The sequence below is a fragment of the Halichoerus grypus genome, chromosome 5 (assembly GCF_964656455.1).
Source record: "Halichoerus grypus chromosome 5, mHalGry1.hap1.1, whole genome shotgun sequence".
NCBI lineage: Eukaryota > Metazoa > Chordata > Mammalia > Carnivora > Phocidae > Halichoerus > Halichoerus grypus.
The window spans coordinates 28,406,450-28,430,245 of NC_135716.1; the positions used below are offsets into that span (position 1 = coordinate 28,406,450).

At 42.6% G+C, this 23,796-nt stretch overlaps 1 protein-coding gene across 5 annotated transcripts in view; it reads left to right on the forward strand.

Moving 5' to 3' along the window:
- Nucleotides 1-23,796, forward strand: part of SYBU (syntabulin) — a 112,849-nt gene that overhangs the window by 76,395 nt on the left and 12,658 nt on the right. The window contains exon 1 of one of the 5 annotated variants that reach the window (XM_036075742.2): nt 997-1,174. The exons of the other annotated variants lie outside the window; for them this stretch is intronic. Coding sequence (XP_035931635.1) covers nt 1,147-1,174 — 28 coding nt within the window. The 5' untranslated portion in view covers nt 997-1,146. Of the gene's footprint in view, nt 1-996; nt 1,175-23,796 lie in introns of those variants that run through there. 5 annotated transcript variants of the gene reach the window in all.

The following is a 23,796-nucleotide window of genomic DNA, read 5'->3' on the forward strand; positions in this document are numbered from 1 at the left end:
ATGTGGGGTAGATAGCAGAGCATATGCATACCGCACACACTAGGAGGCCAACGTGCACACCATGTATCTTTGCAAAAATCATTGTTAGTACTGTGTTTGTAGTGATGGTGTTTGCCTGGTAGACAGTATGTGTTCAATAAATGATCCCTGGCATCATTGCTATTAAATAAGAAGTGGGGAAATTTTACCAGTAGCACAGCTTCAGAAATAAACATGTACATCATGTATCTTTGCAAAAACCAGTGTCAGTATTTGGTAGGAAGCTGCGTTTGTAGTGATGGTGTTTGCATGGTATACAGTATGCACTCCATAAATGATCACTGGCATCATTGCTATTAAATAAGAAATGGGGGAAAGTTGACATATAGCACGTATTAAGGCATTTGAATGTCCACTCACCATCTCCTCTGCATTGGTCTGGTTTTATCACAGATGCCTCTTTTGTAAGAATTGTTCTGTATAATGGAGGGCTTTGGTGGAAGCTTAATAAATGTGTTTACTCTAAGCAAACCCATTTGGAAGGACTATGCTGAGGGTTGTCCCAGAGAGTCCTCGATTCCCTTTTCTCCCTTCAGAACAACAGATCTCTCCTCTTCTTCTCTCTCGGGCAGCACTGTGAAGTGCCTTGCATATTTAAATAGCTGGAATTCATGGACTACACCAAGCATTTTTTTTTTCAGAGCTTCACATGCTTGCCATTAAATTTAGGAATGTGTGGGGTTTTGCTGTAATTTCTTCCTTGCCCATTGGGATATTACCATTGTAGAAAGCCTAAGCGTTTCGCTCCAACATTGTCAGAGGATTAGCCCTGACTGTTGTGTAGGCATTTCCTTCTATTTGACAGTTTGGTATTTCTTTAAATGCTTTGTGTCCATTCATGAGGGCGATGGTTTCATTTGAAATGCTGCAGTCACTCAGGGAGAAGCTCCTCGGCTCTTCCCTGATAGGCCAGGCATCCCTCTGCCTCCTGTTGCTATGGTGCCCAGCAGAGTAACTTCCTTGCCCTGCACATGGAGGAGGTTCTGTCTCCATGGATACCCCACTCTGAGACTGTACTCCGTGGAGAGATGAGCTGCTCACACTGTATTTCTGCACAAGACATACCCCAGCCTGTGGCGGGAGGCTGTTTGCAGAGGAGTGTTTGCCATGAAAGTCTACGGAGCTAACCTTCTAAGTAAGTAGCATTAGTCACAGTAAGTAAATAATTCTATTGAATCACAGAGGGTATGCTCTTTGTGTATGGATGCGGGTGTAAAGTTAGTTGTGGCAGGCTAAAAATGTAGACTGAAAACACATTTTCAACTCTGCCTCTCAGATATTCTGAATGCAAAGTCTATAACTAAACTTTGTAAACACACACACACATCTATTGTTTTAAATACCCCTTGTCACCTGTGAGTCTGTGCAATTTAAAGCCAAAACGAGAAAAATTGACCGTGGACTTTTACATTTTAGAATGCTCATCTAACTCTGAGCGTTGCGTGCTGCGTTTGTAAATGCAAAGCCTGGCCTTTACTCAGTCCTGTGCTATGGGAATAGATGAGCGCAACCACAATTAATGCTAATTGGCACTGCGCAGAGTTGCAATGGGCCTCTGTGTAGGCCGAGACGCGATGTATTTATTATCAAGAGAGAGCTTGCTCATGTGCTCATGTCTGCCGGTTCATGGAAATTATTCAGAGCACATCTCTGACCAGTTTTAATTTACTTTTCTCACATGGCATCGAGTAGAAATTCTGAAACTCTTCATGTTCATGGAATTGGGATGTGGAAGAGTGTTCTTTTTTTTTTATTAACTGATTTGATCTAACACTTCCTCTTTACTCTACATTCCAAGAACATACGGGTTGGGTTTGCAGTGTTGTAAAACATATGAGTCATCTTAAAGTGATTTTCATCTGGTGGGCAAATGATTAATGCCTGTGGTGTTGAAATTAATTAGTGGAAACAAAGAAAGACTATACATATGGAAAGCCTAACTGTAGTTCAATAGCTTTGAAATTGTGTGAAATTTAGACTTTTAGACTATCCACAGTCGATAGCATCAGGCATCTCTAAACAAAAAGCACAACACGTGTTATGTGGTATAAGAGAGATTCAGTTTCATTCACATAAAGGAGTGAGCACAGAATATCATGCTAGATTGTAAGTTTCTCTTATTTTTCTATCCTTACGACCGACCATTCAGCAAAGGACAACTGTTAGTCATGCCTCAATTTTAACTGCCCAAAATGGTGAAAAGGTACCACCCTTTTAGAATGTGAAATGGACTGTGTGTGACCAGTCTGCATCTGACTTTGTCATTGCCTCAATATTTTATAAATATAATTTCCAACCTTCAAAGGAACAACAGACAAATAAGGGGGCATGATGAACTCTGTTGCGATCATGGTTTTGGAGACATGGAAACAATGTTGATGACACTTTTCCCAACGTTTTTCAGCCAACTGGTAGCGTAAGGCCCCATTTCCCCATCTCGATATGTCTGCGATAAATTCTCCTGCCCATCTTTGCAAACCAGCATAATGTAGGATTTTTTTCAACCTCAAAATGGGTGAATCCCCTCTCTAAAACTGTTTTCTCATCTGTAGAGTGGAATAATAATAGTACCTATGACATAAGGCTGTTTTGAAAATTCAGCGATGTAATCAATGGCACATGGCAAACAATCAATACTAGCTGTTGTATTACAGTTCCTGGGAGCATCATCGGCACCATTTTTGCGATGCTCTGTAGTTAGGGAAGGCTACAGCTCAGGGCCTGCACAGTTCTTCAGTTTGGTTCCATTCAGCCTATCAAATTTTCTATCAAATATTTACTACTAAGAACCTAACTATGTGCTTGGTATTCTGATGGGAATTATGGCATTCGGCATACATAATGACGTGCCTAACAAAATGTGAGATGTATGTAATAGTTTTCTCTTTTCCAATGCATGCCTTTCTTTTTTTTGTTAAATGGTTACACATACATATAATCAAATGTTTACCCATTCATTTTGCTGCCACTAATGGATATGGTGGCATTCCACAATGGATATGGTAGATAAAAGGGATTAAGCCGTAGCATAAGTTGTTAATATTTATAATAAATTAAAAATGTGATGACAATTAAAAATCTAGGTTCAAAGTTTAAGCTCACTTCCTTTCCAGAAAGGATTTCCGTTCAGAGTGCAGCAAATGACATACTTTGAAAAGAGACCAGTTTCATTAAGTTGAAAGTTTGGGGAGTGATGGGAGAGGAAATGATTGATTAATCTGTATAAAAATAGACCCCATGCTGGGATTTTTCCTTTTGCACTAATCCTGTGTGACATCTGAGCCAAAAAAAAAATATATATATATATATATATATATATCTATAAAGCCCTATGCGCAGAGCCTGCTGGTGCTGATTTTAAAAACGCATGAGGAGTTGACCTAAATTACATTTTGCAACTTTATTTTTATTTTTATGTCATTTTCATTTTCCATTTCTTCTTTCTGGCATATCCTCTCTTTCCATCTGTTTGCCCTGGAAAGAACGTGGCGTGTGGAACAAGGACTATACCAATTCACTTGAATGGAAAAAAGGGGAAGACATTTTTACGATGTGATTTAAAATGAGCTCTCTGGAGTCTGGGAACTTGGGAATCAACGTATGTCCAAATAGATAGCTAAATATATTATGCTAAACACAATTTCATATGCAGTATCACTCAGATAACGTAGCTAGAATAAGCCTTTTGTTGTAATGCTTCAAGGCAAACAGTAAATCCATAGCAACATCCCCGCCAACATGGTGACCTTTTATCTGTACCGTGCTGGTCTGTGACAAAAACAATGCCCCACTTTCTTTTCCATTGTTATCGGTCATACAGTCCCATGCTCTGTGATGCACAGTTTGTTGAGTGTTCGGGAGGCACTTGGTGCTGCAGGCATGAGTCGTGGGTCCCATCCTTTTGTTGACCTCTGAGGAGCATTTTGAGCTCCCGGTTCTGTTTGCTGAGTCCTTTTTCAGCAGAGGGAGTTGGTGGTGGTTTCAGAGAGCGGGATGCTTCCTTGGCTGGTGGGGCAGCAACACTGTTCAGGGAAACTGGATCTTCCTAAGTGTTTGGCTTCTTGTACTCACCCCTGTGGCTGAGATAGGCAGGCTCTGCAAGGCTCTGCAAGCCTCTGCCAGGAAGATCTGATTTCTGCCGAGACTATGGGCGGGCTTGACTGTTCTTGAGAGATGAAGGCTGTGCCTGAACCTGATACAGCCCTGACATCCAATGCTTTCCCCCTCAGTTAAGGGAAGAAGGGAAGGATCCAGGCCACAGGCTGAGGAGCTCTAGGGCACACGGAGCAGTGGATTAGGATCTGTAAGTGTCGTACCCTGCCAAGCATCGCTTACCAGGGATCGTAAAGCAGTTTTGTCTGTATAAAGCTGGGGCATTCTTGAATTTTCCATGGGAGTCTCCAACTTCTCATTTCCACCCTTCCCTTTTCGCTTCAGTCTCAGCCACCACTTAACAGAACTGAACCAGTAATGCTACTCTGTTTTTTCAACAAGTAGTTATTGATAAGCCAGGAAGTGAGCCAGGTACTGGGATGTAACAGTAAACATGGTGCCCCTGTAACAAGTGTAACATGTTCCCGGGGGAGGTGCAGGGTCCCATGAGTGCGCAGAGGAGGACCGTGGAACCCAGACTTTGGGAGTCTGGAAGGCATGGGGTTAGGGGGCAGGAAACTGTACTGACACTTACAAAGGGTTAAACCAAGCTCTTAAATGCAAAGACACTTTGGTATCTGAATTTCACATGCCATTGCTGTTAATTTAAATACTATATACTCCCTTAGAGTTTTTAAATTTCTATTGTTATGGTTATGTTGTATTTAATAATTATTTTTTAGATGGCTCTTTCTTCTGCTGGGGTGTGAGCCTTTCTAGAACATGGACGATGTTTTCTTTCTTTCCTTATTATTATCTTTTATTTAAATTCATTTTAGCTGCTTCCCTATTTCTTTTTAATATTATGTATACAATGTGATGCATACAAGAATATATTACACACATGTAAGCCGTTCACTATAATAATAATAAGGCAAATATTTGTGATCCACCTTCCACTTTTATAATTACCACCCCCAAAGCTGCCTGGGTGATCTCCCACATCCCATTCTCTGCCTCCCCCAGCGGTGACCGCTATATTGAAATGTGTTTTGTCATTTCCTTGCACTTTAAAAACAATCTTACTTACCATCTTAAGTATGTGTCCCTAAAAATATGTTGGAGACACAAGGGTAAAGTTTAAAAGTCCTGGAGCCATGTTTTCTTTGCTTTTATGGTCTCCATAATTAGCACAGTGCCTAGAACTTAGTCCTCCCTAGATGTTTGTGAATGAATGGATATGCCCCAGAACCCAGAGGATATTCATGTGTTGCTATAGGTCAGGGAGATACCGGAATTCAACTTTCGTGAGCTTGTTCCTTTTGAGCCTTGTTAGTTTTACCTCTTTGGGGTGCTTTTAGATACAGACTACAGAAATTGATTACATACTATTTTAATTGTTTGGGGATGTTTTCAGACTACCATTTCCTACTTATCATACACTCCGTTTTACCACCAAGCAGTTATTCTCCAGTGGTTCCAAAGAGAGTGGCCTCAGTATTTTTGTAACGGTCTGCTTTGCTTTTCCATTCCATTTTGGTTTTTCAAAGAACATTGTGGGGTGAGGAGGAAAGGGATGGAGAGAAGAGAGAACACTGAGTACACTTGAATTTAAAAGTTAACTTGTGGAGGGCTGGGGGTGGGGCAGAATAGCAGGGCAAGCAAAGTGTTGGCCTGGGAATGTCTGTTCCGTGCCAGATGTCACATTGAGTTGAGATCCTGGGGAAGGTTCCATTAAACAAGTCCATGGAAATTCAGAACATAATTTGTGTGCAGAGCATAATCTAATTGTGAGTGTGCTTCATTCTTTGTAAGTACTAAAAAAACACACAAGAATCAGTACAGAACTTTCTCAGGGGGACGTTCAAAAGCATTTTGTTCAGAAGCTTGAAAGTGGAGATCATTTTTAACTGATAAACAATGGTGTGAGGTGAAATGCTGGAATTTGTGGCTGGAAGCTGAGCTGGTTTGCAGAATGCCTTGTCTCTCTCCCCAACCTGCACCCAGCTCTGAAAGGTCACAGTGGGAGCACTGCCTCCCAAGATGAAGTCCCCTCCGCGGGGCAGGTTCTCGGCTCAGCAGGGGCCTTGGACAGCCCTCTCTGGGCGAAGCGTGGGAGCTACCCCCCTGCCCTGCACCTGCTCTCCTCCAGGTCAGTCTCCTGATCCAGAATTCCCTCTGTTGTGCTGCCAGGCTTTCTCCTGGAAACATTTCCATGTGACATTATTACTCCCTCTGCCCGAGTCTCACTGTAGTTCCTTGAACACATGTCTGAATTAAAACAAACCCCCCATTTGCTTCTGTTTCACCACTGTGCAGATGCCAGGAATGGCCAGAATTTACCCAGTTTATTTGTTCTATTTTATTGACATTCGTGCTTGCAAATAAAACGTATTTGCATTAAAGATTGATTGCACAGTGCTAGATTAAAATCTAGCATTGGTCTTGGAGCATCTCAATCCATTCTGATTAGATTATTTAATTTTTCACATAGTCCTCAGGCAATATGAGAGACTTTTTTTTTTCCTTTCATTTGACTGAGATAATTCCTGTTTGATTTGTTTTTCCACTCTGTGCAGAAAACATACATATCTTCATTCACTTGTTCTCTTAGTAACACTGCAGTCAAGCATGGAACACAAGGTGAAGGTGCTTCTTAACATTTCATTTACTTTCTATTTTTCCTCTTTTAAATTCTTTTATATTCACCTGGAGTTTTAAATGATTTTGACCCAGTGCAGTTAATTTTCTGGACCTAAGAACTCGGTTTGGAACTAGAAAGTGTCTCCGCCGCCCGGGCTCTCTCCCCACTCACCATATGACCCACCTGCTACCTGTAATAGTCACCTGCTCTACCACAATAGCCACATAAAACATCGCTGTGTTCATATCAACACCCCATTCCAAACTCCTCATGCCTCCCTCTTGCCTTCAGAGTAAGTGCCCTTGGCAGAGTGTTCACATTCTTCTGCCCTCCAGGTACAATTCACCTTTGTGACTGCTTTATCTCATCTGATCACTGTACTCCTGCCAAACAAGGGGTTCAGTATATTCTGAATATTCCTTGTGTTTTCCTCCCTCCATGTTTCAGTTCACACCATCCCTTTCACCTGAGGTCTGCTCCTTCTGCAGCTCCTTCTTCATATTCTGCCCAGAGTGGCCTCTCGTCCATGACATATCCCCTCCCCGCTTCCCCTCGGCCTCGCTGGGAGCATGTCTTCTTCCTCTGTGTTCCCTCTGGACCCCTCTGTCTGTTTTGCACTCATCGTGTCCTCTCACATCCTAGTGGTTTGTCTGTGGAGCTCATCACCTCCTGAAAGGATCTTTGAGCAGTGGACTTCTCCTTCTCCAGGCCCTCCTCCCCAGCACCACCCCCAGGGCCTTAGCAGGTGCAAGGTTTATCGCATATTCGAAATGGACTAAATTGAATGTTATCATCTTGGTTTCCCGTTCTTAGATCTTTGGGAATTCTGATCACGAAGTACCAAGCAGAGAGGGTGAAAAAGAAAGCAGACTCTGGAGTCAGACAAGCCAGCTCTGCTGTTCGCTAGCTCGCGGCTTGGGGCAAATCTTATCACGCTCAGGACAGTTTCCTTGTCGACACCCTGTGTTTTTGAGAGGAAGAATTCAACGAAATAGCAGACGTAGAGTTTTTAAGACATGCTGCTTTTGGCAAATAGCAGCTCGTAACGTTAGTATCCGACTCTGTCCTTTGTTGTATTAGTTATCCCTTCAAGGCCTGTGGAATCCGTAGTCTGCCGTCAGCGCCATACCTTTCATGTTTTCATTCATGTCATTAATAAAGCATGTTAAGTAGGTTAAGGACAAGGACGGAGTCAGGTGACACATTACTGGAGATTTCCCTCGAGGTTGACAGGCAATCCATTAGTCAACATCCTCTGGGTGCTGGACTGTGCCATCATCCAGTGCGCATGTCAGCCTTGTTCGTAAGACTCTGAGTGTCTGACGACATGCCTACCGAATTCCACATCTGTGATTCATGTGGCAGCCTGCAATCCTGACTCTGTCAGGAAAGGAAGGGAGACCTATTTTTCGTACCTGGTTCTTCGTGAACTCTTGCTGGCTCCTACTTGCCCCTACGGTTTTACTGCAGATCAACACCAAACTTGGCAGTTTGTGATTTTCAGAATTTATCTTTTTCTCTGCTTTGAATCATGTGTATACTTTTTGTCCGTCTCCAACCTGCTACTTCTCTTCCTTTGCAATTTCTCAAAAATTAGTGGGGTTATTTCCACAGTCAAATCTACAAGTTTTTTCAGTACCTTTTTTCTCCTCGTTCAGTAAATACTCTTCTGAGCCTACATACATGTCAGGCACTGTGCTTGGCCTTGAGGAGACAGGGATGAATAAGACAAAGGTCTTTCCAGGCTGCATGATTTTTGCATACCAAGTTTTGGGCCGAAAACTTGAGTTTTAAGAGATTTGGGCATGTGGGATGGAGATAGGAGTGGAGGGAATATTTTGCCTACTTGTGAATAATACTAGTCCCATCAATCCAACTGAAGGGAGAGAAAGAGGAAGGTAACTCAGAGAGCCTTTCCAGGAACCATTGCTGAATGACAAGAGTGGAGGACCTTTAATAGTGTGAATTCTGTCGAGGCTACTGCACCTACTGTGTGCTAAAGGCTGTATTAGACACTGGGATACAAGGATGAACAAGCCCTCAAGAAGATGACGCCGTGCTGGGAAATAGCAAGCAGGCATCGCACTGCAATGTGATGAATGCTTCTTAAATTCTGGGTAGGGTGAGGAGCATAGAGGAGGGGCACCTAATTCTCTTCCCGAAGCAATTAAAGGTCAAGGCTGGAGACCTGAAAAACAGGTACTAGTTAGCCAGGCCCAGAGGGACAGGAGAATAATCCAGGTAGAGGGAGTCTGCAGAGTGTTGTGCTGCCTTCAGGAAATGGTGGTGTTTGCACCGGGTGGGGATGCAGTGGCAGCTGAAGAGATTCTGAAGGGCTTGTACATCATGCCGGGGAGTTTGGACTTGATCTTAAGGACGTGGGGTGCCATTAGAGGGTTTCAACAGGGAAGTCACCTAATGAGATTTATGCTCTGGAGCATTGTGGAAGATGGAGTGCTCAGGGCCATGCCGAGCAGCTGGGACACGGTGTGGGGCTGTTTCAGTTAATTCCGGGCGAGAAATGCTGATGGCCTGGTGTGGAGCCTTCCGGACAGGAAGGAGACAGAGCGCGGAGTTACTAAACAGCTCTGAGCAGATGGCTTGCAGTTTATAGTTAAATATCAAAAACAAGAGCCATTTATGATCGTGTTTTTCATACTTTAGTGTGTGTAAAAGATCACCTGGGGACAGTTTGTAAAAATGCGGTTTATGGGAATGATGTGAAGAAATTTCAGTCCGCAAGTGTATTTCCAGCAAATAGGCTAGGTGCCGCGGATGCAGGTGTCCTCAGACCACACCACGAAAAACCCCTTCCTGTTAGGTGTTTTCAAATGGCAATACTTCTTTTAAGTGCATTCACATTATGTTCACTTTTCATTTAAGAATGAAGATTCAATCCTGTTATCTCTGTTGAAAATACATGAATGGCTCAACCCCAAGGGTTAATGTGCTGAAAAAAAAAAAAAAAGAACAGTCTCCTTGCTAGTGTGGTCTGTGTTCACTAATTGTTTGCTCTCTGTAAGGGATGCAGAGCAGAGCAGAATGGTGATAATCTTGTTAAAACCTCTGCTGCAGATTGCTTGTAAATGAATTTTCGAAGGTTTCAGCATGCCCTTTGCAAGAGTAAGCAAGCAAGCATTTATGGAGAAAACCATATTTCCCCCAATTCTTGAAGCTCCTTGCAGGTGTGCATTCTTAGTGTTTAAGGCATATTTTGATGCATTTATTATTGTGATATTTCTCAAGCCAGTATGCCTGGTTTCAAATCCCAGCTGCACCGTTTATGAGCTGTGTGACCACAAGCAAGTTACCTGTGCTTTCCTTCTCTCATCTGTAAAATGAGAATAAAACTGTACCTGTCTCATGGGCTTGCTGTGAGAATTAAATAAGAATACATGTAAACTACTTTGCACAGCATGTGAACTTAGTAGGCCATTTCTGACCATTTCTGACAGGAGCCCAGTAGTCTATAAAAACCTTATGTCACCTGTATTAGAAGTTAGTCATGTAATAAACACTTTGTCTTCTTATTTAAGTCATGGTACTTTATTTATTTATTTATTTTTTTTTTTTTTAAAGATTTTTTTTTTTATTTATTTGAGAGAGAGAGAATGAGAGAGCAAACACATGAGAGGGGGGAGGGTCAGAGGGAGAAGCAGACTCCCTGCCGAGCAGGGAGCCTGATGCGGGACTCGATCCAGGGACTCCAGGATCATGACCTGAGCCGAAGGCAGTCGCTTAACCAACTGAGCCACCCAGGCGCCCTAAGTCATGGTACTTTAAAAACCAACACATTTATAGTGCCCATATGCAAGAATTCTTAGAGCAGCATAAGTGTTTAGCAATACATACCAAACACATGGATAAGTAGGCCAATCACAACAATGACGAGTATTTCTTGTGCACTTAAGTCTTTCCCAGTCGGTCCTTTAATTCTCACAGTGATCCCATCAGCGAGGCTTGCTCAATCCCTTCTTGGAGTGAGGAACTCAGGTGCAGAGAGATTAAGGGATTGCCTGCAGTCATGTTGTCATTAAAGAAAAGGATCTGATATTTGAACTCAGAAGCTGCCAATGCCAGACCCTGTTCTTATCTACCGCTCGGAGATATGGTATTGTCAGTCATGTGAAGCGTGGTTGGTAACACTCATTTGTATGCCAAGTAAATTAAGAAATTGACTCATCTTGAATGTGAAACGTGTGAAAATGATTCCCGAAATGTGTACGGTGGTGTTGTACAGCTCTGTTTTAAGTCACAGTCAAGCCCGGTGCTCTGTTTCTCCGAAGTAGCCATGCAGGTATTATGCTGGGTACTCTGGGAGGGATCTCGGTCGGGGGTGGGGGGGTGGGGGGGTGGGGGTGGGTCTTAGAGCAGTGCTTCTCCAACCTGAGTGTACAGATACCTCAAGGGCTTGTTAAAAACCCAGATTACTGGGCTCCACCCCTGCCTCAGAGTTGCTGACTCATTGGGTCTGGGGTGTGGTCTGAGAATCTGCATTCCTAACAAGGTCCCAGGTGATGCCGATGCTGCTGATTTGGGACCACACTTTGAGAACCACCATCTTAGAGGAATGAGATTGGTGAATTTGGGAGCAGAGGGTGGTTTAAAATCTACCCCTATAATTGCCTGACCTGCTTCACAGACCTAGTTACTAACTTCACAAAGACACTTGGGAGTGCCAAATCTTCAGCTCTACCATGGAGATACTTAGATGAAAATCAAAAGATAGAAGTCTTTACTTTAGCCTTAACATTTCCGAAGCAGGGCGGTGGCTTTCTGATTTAGAAACTCCTACACAGTCTCTTCCCCTTCTCCAAAACAGTGGGGTCTTTTAAAAACCCAGATATTTCCCTTACCTATGGCTCAAACCCAGCATTTGGCTTTAGAACTAGGTACTTGACCAAGTTCTGGGCTGCGTCAAGGAAGCCCCTTGTGTCCATTACTCCCCACCCTGGAGCAAGAATTTTCTCCCTAGTGAGGTTATATTCATAAAATATGGGCCAGCTTCTCATGTTCATGGGCTGGTCTCATTGTTGAGGCTAAGGGGCAAGGTCATGGAGTAACTTAAGCAAAACCCAAAATATCAGAATGACCCAAGAATGAAGGATCACCTTAGGCATGTTGGATCCTAAAACTGGGATAGGATAAAGCAGAGATTCTCTTTTGATTCTCCATGACAATGAGAGGGAAAGGTATGGAAAGACAAATGATCCGTAGAGCATTTCTTTTTGTCTGTGGAATATATTACCTAAAAGTGGATTTACTCCTGGGGGAGAAGAACCATGAGAGACGATGGACTCTGAAAAACAAACTGAGGGTTCTAGAGGGGAGGGGGGTGGGAGGATGGGTTAGCCTGGTGATGGGTATTGAGGAGGGCACGTTCTGCATGGAGCACTGGGTGTTATGCACAAACAATGAATCATGGAACACTATATCTAAAACTAATGATGTAATGTATGGGGATTAACATAACAATAAAAAAATTAAAAAAAAAAAGATAAAGAAACCCCGGGGCAGGAGGATGGTGGGATCCATCCAGGTCCCTGGGGAGGGGAATGGGATGGGCCGGGAATCCGGCCACATCATCACACAGCCCTGATTGATGTTCTTTCCTAGAAGGTTAGCCACTTCTGTGTACTGTCACAAGTCTTTGAGGGAACGAGTTGTGGGATAAATAAACAAATCACATTTAAAAAAAAAAAAAAAGTGGATTTACTCCTTTGCTTTTTTCCTTAAGGAGACTTGTGCCTCTGGAAATACAAATAGTTGCTTATCAGAGTGGAAACTCTGGCTAGATGAGTAACTGGAATAAACCCAGTTCATTTTCCATCATCAGGAGAATGAAGAAATAAATTATGCATTAAGTCATACAAGGGAATATTATATAGCAGTCAAATGAATGCACTTCAGATACGTGGAGAATCTTAGCAAAATGATTTTGAATGTAAATCATCCCAAAAGATTATAGATATCATGGTAGCCTGCTTATTAAAAAGTGAAAGACAAAACAGAAAACAAAAAAGAATCTACTTTTTAGGAATACTTATAGATGTGATCATTCTTTATAAAAATGAAAGCAAGGAAATGGTAAACAGAATAGAATGAGGAGGTAGATATTAGTGTCGACGTTTTCGTTTTTGTGATGGGTGGTGGTTTCTTCATTTACTCTATGCTTAAATGTAAGGAAATAAACAAAAACATAAGTACAATAAATAAATCCGAAATAAACATGACTACTGGCTCATACAAACCAGTCAGTTAAGAACTAAAATAAAGGTAGTCTTGCATGGACCAATGATGAGAGTGTGTCAAGAACCAAGGAATTTGATTAATCCAATTCGGTGCGCCTGTGACTCATAGATTTTCTGCAGAGAAAATAATGAAAAGTGACTCTCTGGGCCCCTGCTTGGTTCCCACACAGCACTGTGACCTGAAGTCTTTGCCGCTTTCTCCCATCTCTCATCTCCGTTGGTCCAGTTGGTTCTTTATACACGAAGATCACTGAGGGAGGGTATCAGTAGGCCACTGAAGATCGCAGCAGAGTCACCTCAGAAGAAACCATGGCTGTGGTATCCCTGGGGTAGGAAAAACGTGTGGTTCCTCTTCTCTGATCTCCACCTCTCTGAGGAAGGGAACATGTTGACATGTTTTCTCAGAGAAGCAAAGGTAGGAATTTTAGAAAATAAAAAAGGCTGTCCAGTATGAGAAACTTGTTGCTAGACACAAACTTTGGGGCCCGTGGCTTAGAGGGATGTTCGACTAGGGGAGCCTAGGTGGCGCAGTCGGGCAAGTGTTGGATCTTGATTTCCGCTCAGGTCGTGATCTCAGGTCATGAGATCGAGTCCCAAGTCAGGCTCCACACTCAGCGGGGAGTCTGCATGAGACTCTATCTCCCTCTTCCTCTGCCCCTCCCCCTATGCTCACATTCTCTCTCTCTCTCAAATAAAGAAATAAAAAAGAAAAGGAAGTTCGATTAACTGGCCCCTGAGCTGCCTTCATTGCCTCATTCCCTGCTGTCACTTCTCCCTCCAGGGCTGCTCCCTTCACCCTGGACAACTGTCTCCACTGCTCCTCGTCTACGGGCTTGAATAGTCATGGGTAGTTTTGAAAGCTAGCTAGTTCTGTGAGCCTCTTCCATGGAATCTTAATCCTTCCAACAGGAAATAATATTTCCCTTTGTTGACGTCTTTTCGAACCCAAGTTTTGTACGCCCCCCCCCCCCCAAGGCATTTGCCCCTTTCTCACGGCAGGATCAGTATCTCAACTGGACATCTGCTAGGGGTGCAAGGAGCTTCGGGGCATTCAAACAGGAACAGATGAAATCTTGCCCTTGTGGAACTTGTCTCCCACTGTGTATGTGGCCCACAGCCTCTATGAGAAGGTCCGGTATGAGAAGCTCTCTATGATGTAGTGTGCTTCAGGCTTTCCTGTGAAATAGGAGAGTTCAGTCAACATAGCCCAGAGCTGAGGGTTTACTTGTTAATTTATAATCTCAAGGGAGGAGGAAGAATCCTTACCACCCTCTGTCAGAACCATCTTCTATTTTCATGCTAGTTTTGTTGCTCACATCCCAGATGACAGCCTCTCCCTCGCTCCTCGTTCCTGCTCCAAGTCCTTTTCCCTGATTTTGGCCGCACATGTGTTGGGACCCAGAAGTGGTTCAGAGAGGGTGGTCATAAGAAGAAAAATAAAAATAAAGGCAGTATTTTAAAGTGTTAACTGAGTGCCAGGCACTACTTTTTCATATATTAACTTATATAATCTTTTCAACAACTCTATGAGATAGATACCATTATCTTTTCCCTTTTTTAGAAGAAAGCGAGGCACAGAGAGATTATGTGCCTTTGCCAAGGTCACACAGCTGTAACTGAGGTTACTAAACATATCACCTCATAAAAAGCAAAGAGAAACAACTTCACAGAGATTGAAAATGTAAGAGAGAAATGGAGAGGGGATACATCATCCATGAACCAAGGGGAAAGGACATCAAGATATTAGAAGTGGAGCGTGGCTGAGTGCTGACAAGGTCCAGTGATGTAACTCCCTGGCAGACTGTTCCAGTACAGGAAAGGGGAAGGTCAGTGCTGCTGAGAAGGTCAAGGGAGCGGGTCCGAGTGCGAGAGGCTGCTTCCGTGTAGATGTGGATTGTGGCACCCCAGTCGCCACAGCCCCGGGTGGGGGAGCCTGGGGGTGGAGAACACACGCCGTGTGGTGTGCACTGGAGGCTGGCACACAGGGTGGGGAGGACAAGGGGGGCAGCCAAGGCTGTTAGGTCTTCGAGTCAATTAGGAAAATGGTGCTTCTGACCGAAGTGAGGTTAAAAAAAAAAACAAAGTAAAACAAGGGGCCCCCGGATGGCTCAGCAGGTTAAGCGTCCGACTCTTGATTTTGTCTCAGGTCATGATCTCAGGGTCCGGGGATCAAGCGCCCCGTTGGGTTCTGCGCTCAGCCTGGAGTCTGCTTGAGATTCTCTCCCTCTGCCCCTCCCACCGTTGAGCTCTCTCCCTCTCTCTGTCTCTCTCAAATAAATAAACAAATAAAATCTTAAAAAAATAAAACGAAAAACCATGCTGTTTTAGAGTATTGTTGCAGGTCTCTACAGCAAGTAGTAGATTATGTCATCTCTTCCTAGCAAGTGGGTGTTTTTGTTCCATTCGTGGTCTGGAACTGCCTGCAGACAACACCACTTCACTGGGAGTGGAAGATGAGGTGACTTCAAAAAAGACTCATCCTTTCCTTTTCTCTTATCCTCTGGACTTAAAGTCACAGACCTCAGGGCTAGCCCTGCTCTGACGTTTTAGTCTTGGCGGCTTGTCAGTCCCCATTTCTCTCTCCCACCCCTTCATCACCTCCTTCCTCCCCTGTTAACTCCCACACAGTGACACCCCTGCTCTGATCCCACCCCACCACCTCGAGGGCTGCTTTTCCCTGATTTAGGTTTTCCTGCCAGAAGCGGAGGGCAGGCACTTCATTTTGGTAAACACAGGATAAACACTTCTCCTTAAATAGAAGTGGCAGGCTCTCCAGCTAGATTTTTTAAAGGGGCAGAAAGTCAATTCAGTTCAGTGAACTTGACAAGAAATTAAAGATAAGGAATATGTAAGAGTCTGGAAAATTCTTCAGGGAGGATTTGCTTTTGTTATTACCAGGCTCCCAAAATAATCAATTAGGATGAAGTTCATGGCCACAATGGATGTAACCCTCCCCAGACCTGTTCCGTGGGAGGCAACGGGAGACGGTTGTCCCTAAGCCCACCTGCCAAGGGTTGGTGCTCGATGCTGATTCCGCATGGGGGATGGTGCATGCCTATGTGGTTTGTTTGGTGCCATTCAGCATGTCAGCCATGGAGATACATTGACCACACTGAAAGCAGCAAGTTAGGGCTGATGGGATAACTTAGATGGGGAGTGTGCTAGATTGTGAGGTGATTCTTTCTGCTGAATGGTATTTGACACCCCCGGCTCCAAACTGGTCAGGCCCCCCTCTTTATTTTTTTTTTAATATTTTTTAAGATTTAATTTATTTAAGAGGGAGAGCACAAGCTGGGGAGAAGGGCAGAGGGAGAGGGAGAAGGAGACTCCCTGCTGAGCAGAGAGCCCGACGTGGGGCTCCATCCCAGAACGTCAGGATCATGATCTGAGCCGAAGGCAGAACCTTAACCAGCTGAGCCACCCCGACGCCCCAGCCCCTCCTCTTTAAAACGGGATTATGAGGACTTCAAACCATGGACCAACTGCTAAGTATCCCACTAGCTTTACAAACAACATGTGTGCACGAGTTTGGCTGGACCTGGGCCAGTTTTCAAACAACGTGTGTCTTCTCTATGTCCCTGTCTTCTCTATGTCCCTGTCTCCCCTTCCAATGCTTTGAAGATGGATTTAGTCCAGGAAGGGAGAGCTGTGAGGGGGCAAGCCACTCTGGAAGTTAGACTCTTCTCTTCTGAGTGCTTGGTCCTTGACAAAGGTGATGGCTGGTCCACCTCAACTTCTGCTCACTCACCTTCAACTTCCCGTTGACAAAAGTCCTTGCAATCTGACTGGACCTGGAGAAAGATTCCATGCGCTCTTTATCTTTGGAGCTCTCCTCCTTAGTGTGGTCTGTGACCACAGGCTGCATAGTCATCTGTGGTAATTACTGAAAATGCAGATTCCTGGATTACCCCCAGACCTTCTGAACTGGAATTTTTGTGCGCGTTACCCAGAAATCCGCACTAGTACTTAACTTTCCTGATGATCTTTAGGCACAGTAAGGCTTAGGAATCATTGCATTGTTAATAATAATTATAAAATGAGTTAATGAGTTATAATATAAATTATAAAATATATAATTTATGAGCCGGTCAAGCACTTCCCAAGCATTTCACTTTTCATTTATTTCAACTTCACAACAACCCTCCAAGATAGGAACTGCTATCCACCTAGAGCGGGGCCTGACACATAACACATGGCAGATGCTCAATAAATTTTTGTTAAACAAATTAATCATTTAAATATATATATATACACACACACATACATCTATGCATGTACATACATATATACATAAATAAGAAAACTAAGGCTTAGCGAGGTTAAAATCACCTGGACAAGAACACATAGCTGCTGAGAGATGAAGCCAGAGTTTATAGTGCCTTCTTTAGGTAGAGCTTGTTGGTGTGTGACTTTGCAGGCTGGCGCCTCCTTCTGGTGATGCTGGGTAGTGCGTGGCAACAGTGATAGAAGATCCCAGAGGCACGTGATTGGCCTTGGGTTGAATTGAGGGATCTCTTGTCTAGCGTTCTCTTCTTGGCCATCTCTGGTAAATTAACAGGGACATGTATTTATTTATTACTGATCAAAAGAACAGGCCCAGGGAAGTTGGGTGGTCATTCACAAAACCAAACAGCACCCGTTGTCTTGCCTGTACTCTACTCAAGTTGGCCAATGCATAGTCTTAATTTTCCTTGGGGGTGATGCAAAGGGAGACTAGATGTATCCTGGGTTCCTGTCAGATACGTTCACTTCCCCCTGCTTTCTTGAAGTTTCTTTATGCCTGCTTTATCATTTCTTTCATCTCCTTTCTTGGTCGGCAGGTGTATTCCCTGTATTTCTACCAAGACAGGTAGTTGAGCCAGCCCAAGATAAAGGAGTGAACAGATGGAGATATCTTTGACCCTCTCAGTCCTCTTGGGCCTCCTCTCCCATGTTCCTTCCCTTCCTGTCTCAGACCTTCAAAGCTACCTGGCTCAGGGGAGTGTCCTTTGGTAAGAAGAGATTTTTGGAGGAGGCCATGGACAGTTTGTTTTAGGACCACAGATTTTTTTTAGACATAGTCTGTTGTACATGCACACACACACACACACACACACACACACAGTAAAAAATAGAAACATACTCTCCACTGACAAATGGCTGAAGGAAAACTCTTTTGTAAAGAGTGTTTGTAAAAATGTTTGACTTAAGCAGGATAAGGCATTTTGTATTGTGGGGCTTTTTAAGGGAAAGATGTTTAAAAGCTCTCCTCTGGCCTTCAAGCCACTGTACCGGCAGTTCTAACTAGAAATTATAACAGCTAACATAGACTGCTCGCTATGTGCCAAGCACTGTTCTGACTTCTTTGCTTGCTTCATCCAATTCCTGCAATCCCTTAACAATACTTACTATTAATATCTTCATCTCCATTTCACAGATATGGAAACTAAGGCAGAGGGAGGGTAAATAATTTGCCTAAGCCTTTACAGAGTTAGTAGAAGAGGCATGATTCAAACCCAAGTGATTGGACTCCAAAGCCCTCTTAATACTACATTAAATGATGTGATTGCTTTTACTATAAAATGCTTTTTCTTTAAAAAATTTAGATCTTTTTCAAAGAAAAAATCAATTGTCCGTAATTTTAGTGTATCCTATTATTTTTTAATAAGAAGAGTAATATGCACATGGTTAGAAAAGCCAAATGGCTCAGAAAGATATAAAATGAAGATGAGAGTCTCTTTAGATCCCCACTGTCCCATTCCCAAGGGAAACTACTATTAACAGATCTTTTTTTATCTCCCAATAAAAAGTGTCCTATGCATGTAGCCAGTTATATATTATTTAAAGATTTATTTATGAAGAAGCCGACATGCCACACCCACTATTCTGCATCTTGTTTTTCTTATCTAGCAACAGGGCTTCGAGATGTTTTCACTCCAGCACGTACAGGTTCATGTCACTCCTTGTCATGATAGGTATTCTCCTAGGTGGACTGTACCACCTGACTTCAGCAGTCGTCGTTGATGGGCATTTAGGTTGTTTGTTCGATGCTCATGTGCAGGAGAAATTTCTCCTCACACTCTTGCTGACTTTTATCAGAGTGTTTTTCTCAAACCTTCAATAGAACTAGTATTCTCAAACTTAGATTTTTAAATTTTTTGCCAATCTGGTAACTGAAAAAATCTCCTTGTTTACATTTACATTTTTAGTGCTATATATGAGATTGAATGGCTATTCATATGTATTGGTCATGTATTTTTCTTTATCTGCCATCTGCCTGTTCATGTCCTTTGCCCATTTTTCTGTTAGGTTTTTTTTTTTTTCTAATTTGTATGAGTTTTTGGTAAATTAAGGAGATTGGCCCTTTGTGTGTCATATGTTATAAATATTTTCTTTCAGTTTATTATTTTCTTTGACTGCTATTTTCCCATAAGCAGTTTTGCTGTTATGTAGTCAGATTTTTCAATACAAAACTATTCTCCAAATACTTTAAATATGAACTTCCTTTTGTTTTTGTGTGTGTATATATATATATATATATATACGCTTTTAAGCTTATGGTGGTTCTCCATCCATTGAACATCAATCATAATGAAGATAAATCCTTTCTGAAATTACGAAACAAATGAAAATGATATTTACAGTTTTTCAGAAAGACCTCTGTTCTGAAATACAAGAAAACCTGTGTATATATTTTCCATCAGTTTATTGATCTTTTGATCAAATATTCCTTTTCTAAGATAAATACCTATAGGGGTTTTAGAGAATAGTTTGCAGAAACTAAAACAAAAATCCTGTTTAGTTTGTGAAGCATGTATTGGATTCACTGGCTGGGTTATCTGTTCCACCGAATCTACTTTAGAGAAGCTTTTTTTTTTTTTTTTGGTAAATAGTGTCTTCTGTAATTACATGTGTCCACTGCCCCAGCTGCTCCTTAATAGCTCTGCTTGGCTTCAGTGGAAATGGCTCCTCTCCTCCCTAGAGACCTTTAAATAAAAGATCTGTTTATCTGTGTGTGTGTGTTGGGGGAGGGGGGGAGGATGAAGGGATAGGGAACTATGTTTTTGTTTTTGTTTTTTCCTTTTTTAATTTGCTGCCTCTATTTGAGGTGGGGATGTAGGTGGCCAGCCTGAATTAATTTGATAGCTTTGTGGTGACAAAGAATAAAGGAAAGTTTGGGGTTGCTTCAATCAGTGGTTTAGAATGGCTTAACACAGCTTAGTAGACTCTGTTTTCAGAGGCTTGTCATGTTCTGACGTCTGAGGACTCCATAGTCTCCTGAAAGCAAAAAATAATAATGTCCTAAGAGACCAGATCGCAGGCAGTGTTTCAAAAAAATAAGTCTAGTTATCAGTTTTTGCACATACCCTTGTTCTTTCCAATTTTCCTTCCTTCTCTAATTCCTGGCCTTACCATCACATGCACAGAATGCTTATTACCCTAACGTTATGAAAAAGAGTCATGCCTCTCCAGAGAATCCAGCAGTACTACAAACAAAAGCCACCAGAGCTTCTGGAGGCCAGGGAGCAGAGCTCACTGGTTGGAGAATGCCTTTTGCTGTAGGACGTGTAGTCACCAAGACATGGGCATCATGAGGTAAAGGTCAGCAAGTTCATCCACCCCTTTCAGTCCTGGAATCCTGCTCCACCAACTCCAGCAGCTGATCGGAGACAGTATCGATGAGGATAACTTAGGCATTTAAAACTCACTTCAGCTGTTCAAACACAAGTCTACAACGGCCAAATATTGTGTCCTGTGCTCTTTCGGAATATTCTCGGTGACATCAGAGATTTGCATTCAGGTATCTACACACAGCACACAGAGGCAAACACGTTCTTTAGCACAAAAACTGCTTTAGGCTAATGCCATCCGAAAATACGTATGATGCAATATATATTAAATTTCTTGAAATTGAGCATATCCTTTGGCTTAAACAGTCTGAGTCATTTATTCTAAAGAATAGCAGACAAGGGGGCAGGTGGGTGGCTCAGTCGTTAAGCGTCTGCCTTTGGCTCAGGTCATGATCTCAGGGACCTGGGATCGAGCCCTGCATCGAGCCCTGCATTGGGCTCCCAGGTCAGCGGGGAGTCTTCTTGGCCTTGGTACAAGTCTTGCCTCCACTTCTTGATAGTTGTACCACCTTGTGCATGTCACTCAACTTCTCTGCCTCATCTGTAACAAGGACTGATAATTGTCCCAAATTCACAGGGTCTGTACTATCATAAGAAATAAATGAGTTAATATGTAAATATGCTTAGGATGTTTTCTGGCACATGCTGTTTGTTACTAATAATAGAAAAATTGAACATAGCCTATATACTCATTGATTTAATAAAACACAACGTAGGGGCACCTGGGTGGCTCAGTCGGTTAAGCATCCGACTCTTGGTTTCCTCTCAGGTCATGATCTCAGGGTTGTGAGATCCAGCTCTGCTTCATACTCCACACTCAGTGCAGAGTCTGCTTGAGTTTCTCTCTCCCTCTCCCTCTGCCCCTCCCCTTGCTCTCTCTCTCAAATAAATAAATCTTAAAAATATGTATGTCTAAAAAAACCCAAAATGTACTATATTTTGAAGATATTCACATATTAAAAGAAAAGCAATTAAGTTACATAGTAATGTATTAACTAGGAATGCTGAGTAATTATATACCAAAAGGTTAACTTTAGTTATTTTTTGATGATGAAATAATAGACTACATTTTGTCCTACGGATCACTGCTATTTTCTAAATTTTCTACAAAGGAAATGTGTAATAACAGTTGTCTTTTTAACCCCTGCAGAAGAAGAGTAATGGCTAACATTTATTGAGACCTTACAAGGGATCAAGTGCTTTGTGTGTGTGTGTGTGTGTGTGTGTGTATGCATGTGTTTGTATACACACACACACACACGTTCCTTGCTTAAAATAACCTTAAGAGGCAGAATCCATGATTATCATCTCCATGTAACAAATTTAGAAACAGAAGTGCAGAAAGGTGAAGTAACTTGCCTAAAGGCCCCCCCCCATCTAGTGAGTGGTAGCGGTGGGATTTGAACCCGTGCTGTCTGACGCAGGGCCTGTGTTTTTAGGTTAGGTACTGTCTTTGTATGATTTGAATAATACCGATGAGCATTGAGCTACAGCCCCAGAGCAATAACCTAGTTGCACACACTGTTTAAAGGAAATGAATAGAGGATGCCTCTCCTTCCTTGAGTCTTTGTTGCCAGCTGATAAACGGGGGGCTTTCAGACCTCCAGTCTTCCTCTTAGTTATCGTGCTTAGTAAATGGTAAGAGTATGTATATCAGATGATGTAGTACAATTGACATTTCTGTGTATCCCCTAAAAAGAGTGTATTGACTTTACCTTGCATTAACCAAACTGGAAATATATTTTAAAACATAGCAAAGTGAAATGGCCTAAGTAGCATAGACGTTTCTCTCTATCCTATTACTCAGTCCTGATTGCCGCCGCTGGGTACCCTGAATGAGTCTCCTAACTTCTTTCAGAAGGTAAGTTGGAGAAGTATAGGAACAAACTTGGGCCCAGCCCATACATAAGAGTCAATACGTCGAGTTCCAGTAGCAATAAAGTGTAGAGCAAACTTGTCCCTTCAGTTCAGGGTACATAATTAGCACAGATCAAAGGCATCCTGAGGAAACAATGGATTTTCAGCAGTTGTCTGGTCTGTTTCTGTTCTAGAATTTCTGTTTTTATTCAGGCAGTTAAGTTATAATTGATGGGGTTTTGCGTTTCTTTTAAGGAATGAAAATTGAGTGTTTCAGAGTCATAATCTTATGCTAGAAAATAATATCTCAAACCTGGTGGCTGCAACCACTGCATCTATTTTTGAAAATTGTCTGCCTTTATCACTTAATAACCAACCTGATAATTTACCAGCAGACGAGGCTGGTGGAATTAGGCTGTCAGGACTAGCATATTGCTGGATAGCACTACCAATCTTGAATCCTTGTGATTGTAAAATACTACAGTTTAGCCAGTGCATTACTCAGAGGCAACTAATTACAATTGGGGAGTTCATTACAACATTAGACAGAGTCTCTGAAATCCGGAAGGAATAGCCACGCTCAGTCCTGATAAACTGCCACCCTAATTCTTCCGGAATTCTTCTGGGAATTAGGATTCACTGCTGTCATCTGTGTCATTTTTGGTGTCTTTCCCAGAAGAGGCTGAACTTCCAGAGAGGTCCTGGGAGCCGGGGAAGGGATTTTTCTCTCTCTGCCTCGCCATTGTCTTTTCTTCTTGCAAAACTAATAAAACCTGTCAGTGAGAGGATCTGTTCACCAGTGGGCCAGTCTGGCTGCATCTTGTACCAATGGGTCATCTTGGCCGTTAGGGAGATGGGGGTATATAGTGTATCCAGGAACCTCCCTGGTGCCCCTCTTTCTTCCCACTGCCTTCCTGAGGATGCAGCACGGTATGGGGAGAAGTGGCATGGAGACTTGGTCCTGACCAGGATTTGTCCCCCACAAGCCTTGGACATCTATCATCTTGGTTTTGATTTCTTCAGTAGTAAAATAGCGAGATTAATGTCTGCCTTACAGAGTTGTCAAGATTAACAGATACAAAGAATAGAAAATGTGTCCTAGAGGGCCTGGTGCCTAGTAGGCACTCAATAAATAGTTATTATTGTGATGATAATTATTGTTCACTGCTTGTTAGAAACTCAAAGGATTTAGATTGTTCCTATTTTCCTCAACCCAGAAATGTGAGCTGGCTCTGGGTTCTAGACCAGAAAAGTCACAAACTGTTGTAGGAGTTGAGAGAGAAGGTCAAATAAAATCGTATAC